Source organism: Melanostigma gelatinosum (genome assembly GCF_949748355.1).
Source record: "Melanostigma gelatinosum genome assembly, chromosome: 12".
Taxonomy (NCBI): Eukaryota; Metazoa; Chordata; class Actinopteri; order Perciformes; family Zoarcidae; genus Melanostigma; species Melanostigma gelatinosum.
In genome coordinates, this window is record NC_136645.1 from 21,926,245 (window position 1) to 21,942,719 (window position 16,475).

General features: G+C 44.8%; 1 protein-coding gene across 1 annotated transcript; it reads right to left on the bottom strand.

Moving 5' to 3' along the window:
• Positions 1-1,634: 1,634 nt before the first annotated feature.
• On the bottom strand, positions 1,635-16,245 carry rel (v-rel avian reticuloendotheliosis viral oncogene homolog). The gene is made up of 11 exons (XM_079279636.1): positions 16,184-16,245; positions 15,711-15,749; positions 14,220-14,359; positions 13,938-14,086; positions 13,117-13,208; positions 5,696-5,836; positions 4,921-5,025; positions 4,487-4,705; positions 4,279-4,344; positions 4,095-4,166; positions 1,635-3,972 (listed from the first exon to the last, which is right to left on the bottom strand). Exons 1-11 carry the CDS (start codon positions 16,188-16,190, stop codon positions 3,074-3,076), a joined length of 1,929 nt encoding a protein of 642 aa, XP_079135762.1. The 5' UTR covers positions 16,191-16,245; the 3' UTR covers positions 1,635-3,073.
• Positions 16,246-16,475: the final 230 nt, after the last annotated feature.

The following is a 16,475-nucleotide window of genomic DNA, read 5'->3' on the forward strand; positions in this document are numbered from 1 at the left end:
ATAATAAAACACTTTCTCTGTCAACTCATCAATCCTGTTTCCAACAACAAGCGCTGATAAACCCATTGTGCGCTACCCGCCAACTTTAACGGCCGACAGACCAAGTTAGCGACTAGCTGTTGAACATAGTGGAGCATTTAGCAGCTAGCGGGCCAAAACAGAGCCAAAAGGAGAGTGAATACAGGTGGCCAAAAACACAACTTCAAATGACGGCTGAGGCTGCGCCATATCTCAATAATATCAATTGTTATATTCTGTTAATAGCTAACACATTAGCCTTTTCCACGTGTCATTTTTAGCTTGTTGTTGGAGTTTTGACCAAAATAATGGACCAATGCTGTAAACATCTCGAGGCTATTCTAATAGTACTTAGATGTTTTCATAACCACCGGTTGACTGCATGCATCGAAATGACAAAAAACTGTACTCAATTGAGGGATCAATCATAAAATCAGTGAAACAAAACCAAAAGCCTGTGAGCGGATTGTTGACAGTATCCGGCGTGTTGAGGTTAAATCGGGGTTCACTGGTTCCTTATAACAACGAGACAGGAAGGATGCTGCATTTCACCTCAGTCTCCTTTAATACGAGAGAAAACAAACATCCAATGTCGTACATCCTGCATTCCTTGGTAGTGACGCCTCAGGACGCACTGCGTGAAAAGTACCTTTTGCGTTATTGAATGCAGACTTTTTCGAGAAATAAGATTAGAATCAACGTTCATCGATTGTGATGAATCACCGCTCAGACTTTCAGTTCAAGTTCAGTCTAGCTTTGTTTGGATTTGTCACGTTGTTTTGTCTGGTTAAGAAGAGGAAGACACTGCTTTGGCCATGAGCAAAATCCTGATGACAAGTTCGGTGAGGACAAGTCCAGTGAAGCTCAAACTGAAAGTGAAAAGTCATGTGGCTCGTCGCTCACCACTTTGTTGTTGAGACACGCCGAAGACATGCTCAGCGTCAGGCGCTGCATTATCTCTACCCTCAAGGCCAAAGCTGTCTGCCTACAGACACTCCTTAGAAACTATCAGCTGATTGTAGCCCAGTGCATCATACTGTAGCTTCTTGCTCCATTGATTCAAAACATAACCTATGAGGAAATCTGGGGACTTTGGCACACTATTGGGAGACTTTTACAAAGCTGGGGAAGTTGTAATTTATCCACCCTTCTAAATCATTTGTCCGGTTATATTAAACCACAGGTAACAGTAGCAACCACACTGATGCTTCAGTGTGTTAACTCTAATAAATTTGATTACGGTTGAAGGTCAAACTTGCATTCTTTCTAATGGCCAGCAGGGCTCTGGTTGCAAAAAGAAGTCTGGTTGTATAGAAGTCTATAAGAAAATGACTCTACTTCTCACTTGATTTATTCCCTCATTAAACATTGTAAACATGAGTTTATGTCTCAATCTCTATAGTTTCAAGTCTTCTTCAATACAGCATGATGTTCATTTGGTAAATGATGGTCCATTTAGAGTCAAACAGACCATAAAGCAGGCTGTGCTTTAGGTGTTTTCAGTTCATGAAAGTTATTTGAAACATTTTGGTCGCCTAAAAGTTACGTTTGGTTGTACTTTGCTGCACCCTCTCGTGTCACCTCTCGTTGGAAAAAAAACCCCAACATGGAACATGTAGAATAAGACAGACTCTGTTTATTAAGAACTGATCTTGTAGAAAAATGCAAAAATAGCAAATCTTACAAACTAGTCATCAACAATATTTACTTCCTTTTACAACCAAAAAGCTTCTGAAGGGCATACAAGTAGAAAAACAACATGCTAGGATGAGCTAGACTACAGTTGACAGTTTATCATCAGCCGACCACAATGTCCTGGAGCGAGGGGCTCTGTGAAGATATCGATAAGCTCAGCTGAACGAATGAAACATCAATAAAGTAGAACATTGACATCTTCATATATAAAAAAAAACATCTCGTAGAAATGCTCTGAGAACTCTGGATAACACATGTGATCACTGTTATGACATAGTCATTACAAAGGAAAGACAACACGAAATGTGCTTCCTCCCACTTCCTCAATGGAAATTTCACTACCTTGCCAGTTCTTGAGCGTTTCAGCATTGTTGTTGCTTTCACTCTCAACTATGGCTTACATGTATGTACAGAGCGCATTTATAACAGCAAATACTCTGCTAAGAAATCAATAAAACAGTACAATATGTAAGAATTCCTTTACAAAGCAAAAAATGTGTGTACAACCATGATAATAAGCCATATTGTCTGCTCTAATTTCAAATCCCTAACATACATTTGCCACCGTTTTATTTCCAAAATCAAACACTCTACTATACATTATGTTCACAGTGAATCCAACTTCACATGGAAAAGACAAAGAAAGAAAGTAGTACATTCACTTCTGCAGAATTCTAACTTTGGCTTGAAACCATGAGCATGTTGTTGGTCATCTTTACAACCTAAGATGTTTTATCCCCATACTTCACTGTGCAGAAAGAAGCCCGATGAACTCATGAGAGCTCAGTTTAATTGACTAGTCTGGAGAATATCCACTACAAGCCTCAATACCAGCAGCTGGAAATCAATCAGTGAATTAGGGAAGTAATTTGAACGACAGTCCCAACAATCCATTGGTTAAAGGTCAGGGTGTAACCTGAACAGGCGTCCTTAATATAAATGCAAATAGGTTCTGAAACTGCATGGCTCTTGTCTAAAATAAACCAAGAAATCTAATTTGATGAATCATTTTTAACAGAATGGTGTCTTTCCATATATTGGGAAGCGAAAAACAATGCTTACCAAGCCATAGATGGCCAGTCAAGTGTAGGAACCACCCTTGGTGATGTCTCTGCTAAAGAAGGAACTCGTTCGTAATCAATTGCACCTAGAAACAATGCCTTTGTCTGGTTGTAGATTCCACATGGCTATAATTTTACGTCATTTGCCCACTGATGTAATAACCCAAGCATATGCCCACTGATCCTTACTGGGCCAATATGGATGAAGCAAAATCTCTGTCTTTGCAAGGCTAAACAAGACCAACGTATTCCTCTGAGCTGCATCGGTTTATTTTTTGACACCGAAAATGTCACTCTTTTTAGTCACTTTGTCGAGTTGCTTTGATCCAGTCAGCCAAAGTTGTAAAGTGGCCTTCGGATGCCATGTCGTTGCCTGAGTACGAATTTTCCAGATTTTTATGAGGCAGGGTGTTGCCACAAGCATCTTGCATCATTGGAATCATGTTCATGCCGTTGCTTATGGGACGAGGAAGCAAGTTGGTATAAGTATTTTCTTGGCTTTCGCTCGGGGACTGCATGACGGAAGAATGGGTCTCTTGTTGCATTGTGATCTGGGGCTCCTGCTTCAGCTGGAGGCCAGTCTGAGGCCCTCCTCCCACCAGGCTCTTCAAAAAATCTTCCCCTTCAATTTCCCCTACGAAGGAGAAAGAGCCCAGCCCCTGTGAGCCCCCTCCACCTCCGGGTACTGACCCGTTAAAGGTGTTCTGGACTTGATTGAGGGTAGTGAAATTGGGCCAAGCAGTCTGGAGACCCTGGTTCTGGTTGCCTGGATGGTTCTGGGCCCGGATCTCGAGCTCCTCCCTGTGGGGCTGCAGCTGGAAGATTGGGTGGCTCATGACAGCAGCTTGGGGGGCTGGATCCAAGCACTGCAAGTCCCTCATGGAGAGCTGAGGGAGGGTGTTATTCTCAAAGCCGCTGTGCTCCACTCTGTGGGGGTAACCAGTGACACGGTTTGCCTGCTGTTGCCTGCTGCTATTAGGACGTAGAAGATTGCTCATGGCACCAGATGGGTTTATGGTGACTGTATCCATTGAGAGTGCTGGGTTGGGATTTGCCCATGAATGGCTGACTGGCACAGTGGGACCCTGCGATGTCATCATAACGTTCTGAGCGCCTGGTTGGAAGACCTGGTTGAACACAGGAGGTTGTTGCGGCATCGAAGGTGTGGGCTGTGGCCTCACGTACATGTTGCTGAGGTCTGGAAACAAACATTGACATTTAGTGTGATACCAAGGCAGTATTATCCTGATCTGGATGGAAGCGTAGTATAGTTGCTGGCTTAACACCAATGTGCAATGTGAGGGAAACAAAGCCAGTTACCTTTTCGCATGTGAATCATGGTACTCTGTGGCACCGCCTTTGGCCGATTTATTAGACCAGTTAAAGGGACACCTAAAGAAAGGACAGAAATCTTGGTTACAATGCATACATGTGCACTGAATCTCATACATGCACATGGGGACATGGTGGGCTATATTGATATAAACAGGACCGTAACTCGTACCTGATAGTCCTGATATCCTCATCAAGTGCTCTCTTCTGCGCTTTTTCTCATTGTAACCGTAAGGATCTAAAGCAAACGCAAAATGTTGACATATATCACTTGAATCCACCTGAGACCCCCCCCCCCCCAGTTCCAGAAAACCACCAGCGGACACCGACCAATGGCGAGAGTTTGAGTTAATAACAGAAAGAAGGAGATCTCTGCTTACCTTTGTCGTCGGGCAGGTATCTAAAATCCATGGCTTCACTGACTTCCTGATCAGAAGGCCGGCGCAACTGCATGTGCACGGTGACCGACTCCGTTACGATGGTGTTGTAATAGGAAGGAGTCTTAAAGACGATGGCCACTTGGCGATGAACGTCGGCCTGGGAGAAGGAGCCTTTGGCCTCCCAACCGTCGTCGGAGAAGAATCGCACCTCGATGTCGTCTGGAGGAAAGTGGGATGATGAGAAGACAGCAATGGAAAACTGAATGAGCATGCAAAGAGATGGGCTCTATGGCTATGAGATGCAAAATGGATGCATGGATGGAGAACAATGGAGAGAAAATGTATGCAAGATATGAGAAATCTGTAAAACGTGTAAAACAACAAAATGCCGATTAGCTGATTGCGAAGGCCAACGGAGCATCGATAGTTTGTACCTTTCTGTACTTTGTCACACAGTAAGAAGATCTCATCCCCTCCCTTGACGCTGCCACTGTTCCGGTTGACCCGGCAGATCCTCAGCTCCGCTGTGTTTGGGGCCCCTGATGATGCAGAAACAAGTTGTAACCATGCAGCCCAACAGACGCAAACAATCGAAATCAAACTGCATTCTACGAGTGAGATAACGTTTGTATTTCCAACAGTGATGGTGTCAGAGTCGGCCTTGACCTGATCTCGCTGATGTCCGATTGTGAAAAAACAAAACAGCTTCCGTGGGTCAGTGTAACGTGTTCAATATTTGCCTCAGTTTAGAAAAAGACCACAGTAGGTTTACAGTTGAGGCCTCAGCAGGTTGAGTCACATGTCACAAGAGAGTCAGAAGAGGAAGTGCTCCATGGCAACGGGGTTGTTTGAGGCTTAGTGTGTTTAAAGAGCTTCCCCTTTCTCAATGTTTGTGAGGAACACTGAACTAGTTCACTAAGTGCAACACTCAAAACAGAGTTGAGAGAATAACCACTGGACACATGCACACAGGTCTTGCAACAAACACTTGGGTGGAAGCCAGTGATCCCCAAAAGACAATGAGAAGTTTTTTTAAAATCTTAAAACTATGCAAGTTTCATCATTTTAGACGCATTATTATTTGGCTACTATAGAATAACGCCCAGAAAGACGAAAACATGCAGTAGTTAAATTATTATTTTATCATTTCCACATACTGAAGCACAGCGTTCATCTGAACATTTAAGTCTTCTCGCAGTGTCAACTCACTGTTGTCGTAGATGGGGTTGGTGACGATGGGGCCGAGCGGGATGGTGTAGTGGCCGTTCTCGTCCTGCAGGAAGACCTGGATGCACAGGCGCACCACGTTCAGGTCGTACTCCTCCGTCTGCAGCAGCTGCTCACGTGGCACTGAGGTCACACACACACACACACACACACATACATAGGTGTCATTATCACAGCTACGGTACATGAGAGGTGAGATGCTGCATGAGACAAACAACCTGCAATGTAAGCAATGATCACTTATATCACTCTGATTTAAAAAAAAGGATTATCAGCAAAATGTGCAGAATTATAGTACTTCTAATGCAAATATATGGCCCTTTTTATACTATTAAATACAATATTATTGGACTATTATTGATGCATTAATGCGTTAGAAGCATTTTACAGTTGTAATTGGATGAGGGGGAGCTTTCTATTTACATATCCATGACAATGCATCATATTTTATAAGCTCCCCATATGTTTTGAATGAAAAAAATAAAATTGAAACAGTAACTACAGCTCTCAAAATAAGTGTAGGAAGGGAAAAATTACAATATTAAGTATAAGTATTGAAATGTGTACTTAGGTACAGTGCAATCAAATGGAGGCTCGTGGAACTTTTTTTGTGGTGCTCAAAACAAAAAAGTATCACCAACTTTAGGCTATTTATTTTAGGCCATAAAGAAATGACGGCAGGGTGTTTTGAAGGTGGATATCTCATGATGGACGCCACATCATAACACCCGCGTGACCAGACAGACACCACGAAAACGTTTGCAGTCGCGCGGCTGGAATGTGGGTGAATTGATCGTAAATCAATTTCATCACAGAATGATACCGTGGACCAAATGTGCAGAAGAATTGTGTGGTGAACAATTAATGAGAAACGTGTCACACCATCAAAGTGTAGATGGATGGACAGATAGATGGAGTCACATCTGTAGGCCGTCCCCAACACTCCGGATCAACACGTCACAGATAAGCTTTTTTCTTTTTCAAGCCTCCACAGCCCACACTTTTATCTGCAAACACACACACGCGTCACACACACCGCCCTCAGAGGTGACGCGAACCTCGAAGGGATGGCTTTATAACTGAGACGCCCCCACACACAGATACATACACACACACACACACACCAGGCTTTCACATCTGCCTACTTTCTCTTCCTCCATCTCTCTCAATTTCTATCTATCGCGCTCATGCCGAGGCCACCTCCCGCCTACAATTTGTCACCGCGGTGACGCTCTGCAACGTCACCTTCGGGGTGGAAAGAAGTGCCTGTGTGTGTGTGTGTGTGTGTGACAGTGTCAGCAGGAGCAAGAGATGAGACTCCCTGCACGAGTAACCATGAGGGCTCCTGACGTGTGTGAAAGTGGTGGGACTACAGTCAGAGCTCAACTCTTTTTGAATCCTCGATAACGTGAAGCGGCTCAGCGTGCAACAGCTACACGTGAGACGGAGGGGAAACTCCTCGTCCTAACTCACTGTGCCACTGGGCAGGCTCAGTGCAAACAGCCAGCGGAAGTATTTTTCCCGCCCTGTCTCTACATGCGCCGCTGGCACCAGCACGTCATCATTCCCAAGGCTCAGGTCCAAGTGGAGTCACGGGTCATCGGTGCAGCTACGAACGAGTGGGTTTGGATTTTGACTCTATAAACATGTCGACATCATGGTCTGGTGTCTGACATCCAAAATACTTCAGCCTGGCTCGAAACGTTTGCAACAATGTTGACATGCAGCATTCCGACCGTCTGACCTGCTTCATGTCATCGGCTCATGTTTGTTTGGGGAAAAGGCTCATTTGCGACTCGTCTGCCTGAGAGTCACCTGTACGAGATCAATACCAATCTCATGAACGTCTGTTAAATGTGAATCAACCGTGTGACTGAAGATGAGCAGCTTAGCTTAGCATAAAGACTGGAACAGTACTTGCACTTCTCAATACAAAAACCACCGTGTGCAACAAGACAGAGTTCGGTGCCTTGGCACAGAGCTGTTAAACGGAGGATGAACTTCATGCTGAACACAACTGTACTGAATATAGAGGGACAACAGTGCATTGTGCTGCTTTACAAGCCGATTTAAAACCATGATATTTTACTCTTCATTTCATTACAATAAATGAGTATAATGCTAGTTCCTTCTTGTTCCACAAGAAATCTACATTTGATCAATAAAGCGTTATTTCTTAGAACAAAGATGGCTTACAAGGTGCTTAACACATATCAAATGAGTACCGTGCAGCTCCTTGATGCATTGTCTTGGTTTTCGTACACTGTGACATGTTTAGGTGTTGCTCTCTCTCTCTCTTAGACATTTCTGTTTTCAGTTTGCGTTGTTATGCAACTCAAGTTCAATAAATCACCTAGTGAGACACCGTCCATGATTTTCAATTTCATTAATATGACAAATTGCTGTGGCAGGAAACAACAGGTGCTCAGTTTCTTGGAAACTATTAAGAGCACCGGAGTCATTTTGAATCACTTTTGGCCACATTGCCTTGTACTTTATGGGACATACTGTGTATGGCACGAGGTGGGTATGTGTGCGGAGAGGTGTCACAGTGTCTTGAACAACAACAACAACAGTAACACTCATCTGGGGGGCTGAAAACAAAGTCACGGCGCTCTACAGCTTTGTGTTTTGTCCTCAGGTTCGCGTGCTGTAGGTGGCACAGACAGGCACCCAGCGGAGAAACCGAAGGAGGGAGAAATGAAGACCGCTGTGCTCGAGGTAAAAGCAGATGCGAGTAAAGGTGTGTGTGTGTGTGTGTGTGTGTGGTGGAAAGACAACTGGGCCCACATTCACCTGGCCATCCTGCCTGCACGGTTGCTGCAGCTGCGAAGAGGGAGGCGGTCATTCGGCGCGGCGCCGACGGGGAGGACAGTGGAGTGGAGTGTGTGTGTGGGGGGAGGGGGGTCGTGTGTGTGTGTGTGTGTGTGTGGGGGGGGGGGGGTTAGGTGCGAGTGTGGGAGCGGAATGTGAGAGTGAGAACGAAGGGGAGGCAGGTGGCAAGGCCTCACCACAAACAGCGTCTCCACTGCATGACTCACGATTTCACCGAGCTTCACACGCATCGGCCAGTTTGTGTGCGTCTCGACTGAGGCAATGAGTCCAGGTTCAAATATGCAATTCAAACGCTTATATATCAACATATACCTGAACTGTACTATATCGCGTCGCACACGGGCCAGTTTCCCCCTGAAATCGGTGTGTTGTTGCTTTACAGCACATAGAAGGCACTGACATCATAGAGGATGGTGCATTGCATTTTGGCAATGGCCAATAAAAGAAAAGAGTAAAAGGCCGATGGAAAACTGTCCTCTTCAGCTCAGCAGAGACATAATCAGAGGAAGGACACGACGATAACATTAAAGTTGATGGAAGTTGGAAATCACCAAACCTCTGCCAATATTACTCAACATCACTTTCCCTCCGGATCCCTTTTGTCCACGCTGTTCATGCTCAGAACAAAAGAAAACAATTCATCCCTTGTTACTGCCGAAGCAGAAGAGCTTCAGCTCGTGAAATGATGTTTACACTTTTAAAAAAGACTCAAGAACGTTGAACCCAAACATCACAATCAACGTCACATCGCCTTATTTGAGCCTCTGTCTGCTGCTATAGAACAAGCCAACGCACAGCCACACCTGTAAGAAGAGAACACTGTCACTCATGTGAAAAGCATTTACCAGGTGTACCACCCCAATGCGAAATGACAACGCGTAGGAATACGGAAACACATTACGACGTCACACACACACACACACACACACACACACACACACACACTCTGTGTCATCGCTAGCATAGCTGAGGTGAGCTTTCTAAATGAACGAGTATTAGGTCTCACAAATGATCCACTCGACTACCCCGATTTGGCCCCCGAACAACATTTCACTTGAGTGCGCAAGGTGGTTGTGTGTGTGTGTGTGTGTGTGTGTGTGGGGGGGGGGGGGGGGGGGCTATCTCCCCCTGACACAGGAAGCAGCTGAGTTTCACAGCAGAAGTGAGCTGAACAGAGGGGAAGGTTAGCTGGTAAAAAAGAAGAAGAAGAAAAATAAAAAAGAGAGAGACCCAGCTGCCCATCGTATGGCCTTGTAGCGATCACCGTATTTAACCTGAGTCCGTGGTGTCTGACCGGTAACAACAATTCAAATTCAATGAAATCTTAGAGACTAAGTGTGTTGCAGGCCTTCCGCTTCTGTGACCTAAATGAGCTCCTTAACTGTAAAATAATACTAGCAAGCAGGTAAGACAATAGACGTGTGGTCATGTAAGGCTCAGTAGACCGAACGCGTCACGAAAGATGTCATCTGGGTTACTAGGGGTTCATTTCCCACTTTAGCGACCTGTAGCACTGCTATATACATATATTAAAATATTATCTTTTATATTTTTCGAAAAATAATCCACAGAACTTGTCTGTTTCACATGGGAACTATTTTCTTTCTACCATAGTTCCTATTCATATTCGAGAGAAGGCAGACATCTCTATGGTCGGTGTCTCCAAAACGAGGCCACCCACTCCAGAACAATCTCGATTGATACAAAGCACGAAGTCACTTGCTTTATAAACCCATGAGACTCTGTATGCACAGCGTGGGCTCTGCGGGATTTGAAGTGAAAGTGAAGCATCGGTACGAACTCTTTTGCAAACATGGACAGTAGTAGATCAGAGCATCGGAGCAAATAACCAATGTGTCGAATGTGTGTGGTTAGCAGATATCTGGCGAACTCAGACTGCTTCAGTCACCACTTGTTGCCACTCGCAAAAAAACACCCCCCCAAAAAAACTCAAAGCACATATGTCCAAATCAAATCCAGCTCGTAAACCCTCCATGCTTTTACAGACCCGTGGAGCACCATAAACCGACTGTTATCGTCATCTCTGAGAGCTGGGGGAACCCCCCTCGGGCCTGCCCCCCCCCCCCCCCCCTCTAATGAATCCTGCATTCCCAGCCCTCACGTGGCATCCTGCGCTGCACTGAATTGAGCAACTGTGACTAAGAATGGGGAAGTAGGCTCCAACGCCTGTTCGTACACGAGAAGCGCTGCCAGTCTGCGCCGGAGGACCGCAGAATGAAAGCGCATTGAGGAAACGGCAGAGCTGCACACGGTGCGGTGACAAGAGAGACGATTTCTGACTCGATGCAAGGAAAAATCCTCTCCGCTGCCTGAGAACTGGGTCAATCAGCATTTGCAAAACAATTCATTTGAACTGTTTTGAACCTGGTTAACAGTAACATGGAAAGCAACAGCAGCATCAGCAGTAACCAACTGCAGCTGTACCGCCAACAGCAGCAGAACACAACAATACACTCTTTACTTTGTCCACTGCGAATACGACTCTGAGTGATGTATTAATGAACTGTCATTAGCTGGTACTGGCTCGTTGGGGATATGTTACATATATATGTTATTACAGATAGATTTAGAGGCTTCAATTTTAGATATATATTTGTTTTTATAAGTTGCCGAACCGAAAAAAGTGAGGCATCAGCAAAGACGGGTGGGATTCTGACACACGTTACATGCGCAGCAAGCATTTTGTCCGTTACTACATTTCTGTAAGTTAAGCTCGGGCATTTTGACAGTACACGACATGTGTCATCGTGGAATGTGGCCACGTCAGAAAACTACGCCCTTTGTGTTTGCAAGTGTCTAGGCTAACGACATTAGCTTGCTAACACATAGCTAACAGCTTGCTAACTTGTCCAATCATCCTTCTCGCTATCAACTGCACCCCCCGGTTGACGTAGCGTGCTAAAATTTGACATGCTGAATGTTTTTAGCTAGCCGCAGGCATTTTGTTAGCGTTTCAGCCCTTTGTTCGCATATGGAGTGGTCTCGTGTGACGTCACAGTTTAGCTGTCGGCCATGTTGGAGTACATGTTGGAGTACACACAGCCACTGGCATGCACGGCTGAGTCGCAGAACCTATCGATCATGGTGAACTTTTGTGCTGTCTTTGGTTGTGGCAGCAGAGCTGATAGAGACAAGAAATCATTCTTTGGTTTGCCAGCGGTCATTACACATCAAGGAAATTACACGAAGGAGCTATCCAAGCGACGTCGCCAGAAATGGCTGTCGCGCATCTCTCGAGATATAAAGGAATCGAATTTGGGGTACACTCGAGTATGTGCGGATCACTTTATAAGTGGTCAGTGATTTTATTTGCAAATTCGTTTGTGAACAGTATTTAATAAAGGAAATATAAATTAAACATGGACATGAGAAGGTTACCGAAGCTTCATCGGCCCGTGACAGCAGTCGGTGCCAGAGACGTGTCGAGCGTGTACAACAGGCGAAACACAGAGATGCAGCCTCAGCATTGCTTGATATGAGTTTAACGTCGTATCATGTATATATATATATGTGTATATATATATATATATGTGTGGGGGGGGATGAAGTTAGGAGTTAGTTGAAAGTGAATTCCTACACACACGCACACAATGACATGCACGTACAATGTAAACAAACACACGTGTCTGTTTGCGCTGAGTAAACATTGAATATTGCTAAATATCGGACCAGATCTGTATATATTTACCCTTCCAATGACGAGATGAGAATTCTCGACGACCGTTGCTTTGACGTCTCGGACCCATCCACTGACAAACTGATTATAAGCGTCGAGCCCTTTGTAGCACTCCAGCTCGTCTTTCGTGTAAGGACTCGGGGTGTTCACGAGATACGCGTAGATGTTGGCGTAGTTTACCGATGGAAGACAAGTAGGATCGGCACTGAAACGATCTGCACTCATCGTATAAGGATCCAAGTTACCAATAACCTTCAATTTGGCCAGGTAGCGAACCTTTGATGCACTATCCAGTGATTCAAAGTATGGTATTTTCGCCGCACTTCCTTGTTTACTCGCCGCCATGGAGGATCTGTATGTACTCCAACATGGCCGACCGACCTGGTAACTAAGGAGATCGTGACGTCAGTGAGACCACTCCATTGTGGCGCCGAATGTTTTTCCCCTCCGGAGGCTGTGCAGGTGTACTAGTCGGGGTGATGACGTTTTGTCATCTTATTTCGCCACTTGTTAGCTACCGCCTTTTACAGGCACTCAAAAGCATCAAAATTCACGATTCACGTATTTAGTGACGTATTTTGTATCGTAATTAATTGCATGAAAAAAACCGCCCCTGCCTTTACTTTTGTTTCACGGTAAAAACAAATGCCATGAAAGGACCAAAACCAACCATAGTTGGGGACTATTTTCAGCTGTGGATTAATACACATTGGGTGCTCTGTAGTTTACCCAAAGTAAACCACAGAAGCCATGTTGACAATAATAAAGCAACGCGTGGCTCCCTGATGTGTATTTAACAGTATCGGTCTAACGCAAACATGTTACTGCACTAGTGGGCTGAAAAGAACAGACATGAGACGTGAGGACTCACCATTGAAGGGGTTGATCCCTCGGGTCATCCGCTGCACGATCGCTTCTTTCACTTCCCTCCTCCTCACGCACTGGATGCCCAGGTTCTGGAAACTGCGTAACACAACACGGGGCCGTGAGGAAAAGTGATGGGCTCTTACAGTGCTGACAGGAATGAATAAACAACACACAGAGGGCCACACCTGAGCGAAGTATGATGGCCAAAAAAAAGAAAGAAAAAGAACGCGGTCGCATGTTAAGGTCAAAGCGATTGTGCACTCACCCCAACCCGTCTGACTTTAACAAAAAAAAACGATTGTTCAATGATGAATGTTTGATCCCAATCTGCAGGAGGATTTATATGCATTGAAGGGCTTCATGTAGAGATTAATGTAAAGTTACCACATGAATCATCCACGAAGGATTTGCAATTTAGAAGCAACACAAGCTAATGACTCATTCAAACTCTCAAAGACATGCACGAGTCCCCCACCCCCTCCCACACACACACACACACACTGTTTGCTCTCTAACACACAGCAAATATGGGTGATGTAACTTGGGGAAATCTGTATTGCCACCTTCATCACAGACCTGGTTTGACAAATATGCTGTGTGTGTGTGTGTGTGTGTGTGTGTGTGTGTGCGTGTGAGATTAGCTGTGTGTCTCTCTGTATCCGAGAGGTCACCGATTTACACTCAACGAATTTCGAAACCGTCAAGTGAAACACAAAATACTATTAATAGAGAACAAACTGATTATGATATAGTGAGGGTAGGTGAGAGTGAGAGTGTGTGTGTGTGTGTGTGTGTGTGCGCTGCGACTGTGGGTGGAGAACTCACGCGATCACCCTGCGGTCCGGGCCGAACTCGGCCTCGTAGAATCCGTCCTTGCAGTCCTTCCCCACCAGGTCGTGCGGATGCGGCCGGTACGGCTCGTTCTTCGTCACCAAGTAGACGCGCACTTTGCCTTTGCCGCAGTAATTCAGGATCTGCGGTAAAGGGGGGGGGGGGGGGGGGGGTCATTTATTTAGGTAAAGCAAACTGGTGCAAAGGACAGAGGACTATGCAGTTTATGTACAAACACAAACACAACGTGTGGGTCTTTAAGTTCCGCCGACCGACCTGCAGACTGGGGTAGGACCTGTTGTTGTCGGAGCTGTTCTTGCCAGGGATGCTCCCGGCCGAGCGACCCTCGCACTTGTACCTGAAGCGCATCCCCCTCTGCTTGGGCTCCTCGTAGATCTGGACGGCCGGCTCGGCCACTACAGAGAGCACAGATGAAGGGGGGGGGGGGGGAGAGAGAGTCAATGACAGGGTGTGGAGAGGAGCGCATGAAGATGGATTCAGATCAACCCTAACCTTGAATACTTTCCCCTGTGGTTAGTTTTGAACTGAACGTGGCTGCTTAACAGATTTTGGTCATTTGGTCACACTTTTTAAAAATCACTATTATTTTTTACTACTTTTAATTTTTTTAGTTGTAGGATCAAATAGTCAAGCTACGGTACACTTTGGTAATGAACGTGTTGCTGACATGTAATAACCCAGGAGGCATTGAATTTGAAGACTTTTTGGTGATTTTGCAGTTAGTCTACACATCTTTGGATAGAATTGGAAGCATTTGGTTGGAAAGGAAACGCTTTCAGATAAGTTGCTGACATACAGTTGGACACAACTTCATGCTTAAAACTCTCTCAGCATCAAATGTAGGCCAAGGCGTCTTTGAAACTGCAAAGCATTAAATAAGATTGCCAAAAAAAAAGGCAATTCGGCATTCAAAACAGCATGAAATGAGTTTTGTCTGTCCCACTTTGACCCTTTTGCATGAAACAAAAACGGGCCCCACATGATGCCTGTGTGAGAGAGGAACTAACACTGATCAGGGAAGTGTGAATCGTACAATGATTTAACAACACTGAAATGTGTTTTCGTGGACATGACAGCCGAGCGACAGGCCGTGCACACGGTTGTTACGTAGGCCGGTGTCAAACAAGTCCTGTTACATTTCTGACTGAATTGAGAAACGTGTGTTTGCCAGCCGGGGACACGGCCTGCCTTCCTCCTTTCTGTAGCCGCTTTAGCCGAGGACACGAACGGCAGAACTGAGAGGTGATACAGCTCACACGCACATAAATGTACAACATATAAACTTTCATACAGATGAGGATTACAGGAACCTCGCATGAACTCACACTGATAAGCCTAAAAAAGGAGTGCTTATCAATACAACTAAATGAGGAAGTGAAAGAGGCCATTCTGTGCATTCAGAGATTGTTTGGCTGCAGGTCTGCTGAGACCCTCAGCTCATTTAAATCAAGATTGAAGACCTTTCTGTTTGCTGCTGCCTTTAATTGAACCACATTCAATACATATATTGATCAATTTCCTGTATTTCTGCATTTTATTTCTTGCACTGTTTTTTAATGTTTTAATGAATGTTCTTAATTGTTTTTAAATCTCCTTTTCTTTTGCCTTGTGTTTTGATGCTTTTAATGGTTTTATGTGAAGCACTTTGAATTACCTTGTTGTTGAAATGTGCTATACAAATAAACTTGCCTTGCCTTGGCACTTTTCAGCATTATTTTGACACAAGGGGTATTAAAATGCACTTACTCATGTGTGGATCGTCCCCTAGCATGGAGGGCATAAGAACTGGGGAGGGAGACAAAAAGTGACATGTAGGAAGATAATTAGCAAGCAGATACAAGACTGTACTGAATATAGTTGGTGACAACATGACCTAATAATAATAATATGTCACAACAAACTGGTTTGTTGTGTTTTGATGAGCTCGTTCAGTTCTGCTAAAGCTGTGCTGACACTTATTCCAGTGTCAATCATTGCAACAAGGAGGACGTTTCACTGTGTTGTTGAACGGACTTAAGATAAACAGGGCAAAATAGTATTTAATAAAGAAATTAAGCACATGTTGCTGTTGTACATTCAGGCTTAAGATATGAATATACATACAACTTAAGTCACATGATTATTAGTATTTATGACATCCTGTCTTAACCTCTCATCCTACGAGTTACCATTATCATTGTTATTGTTATTTTACAGTCAATAAAGGTGTTGCTACTCACCATCCATGATGCACAACGCTCTCAGTCGAATCACAGGTTATCGTCTCTTGGAGAACGCCGAGCTGAATGAGTGACAGTAGACAGGAAAAGTAACATTTGTTACAGGACACCAGCGAGGGGGGGAATTCCCACTCCGTCACCGCCCCCTCCACCTGAACTGACCAATGAGAGGTCCGCATGACACACGGCAAAAACAGAGCGAGATAGAGAGAGGGGAGGAGTCACTCCTCGTCACAGACTAAGCGTGTGTGCCTCGAAAGTACCGCGCGGTGAGTGTGTTAGTGTTACACTC

Coding starts and splice junctions, on each gene's coding strand:
- rel (XM_079279636.1), bottom strand. Junction 4,167..4,278: donor GAGGATATCAGGACTATCAG/GTACGAGTTACG, acceptor TCCTTTCTTTAG/GTGTCCCTTTAACTGGTCTA. Junction 3,973..4,094: donor CATGATTCACATGCGAAAAG/GTAACTGGCTTT, acceptor GTTTGTTTCCAG/ACCTCAGCAACATGTACGTG.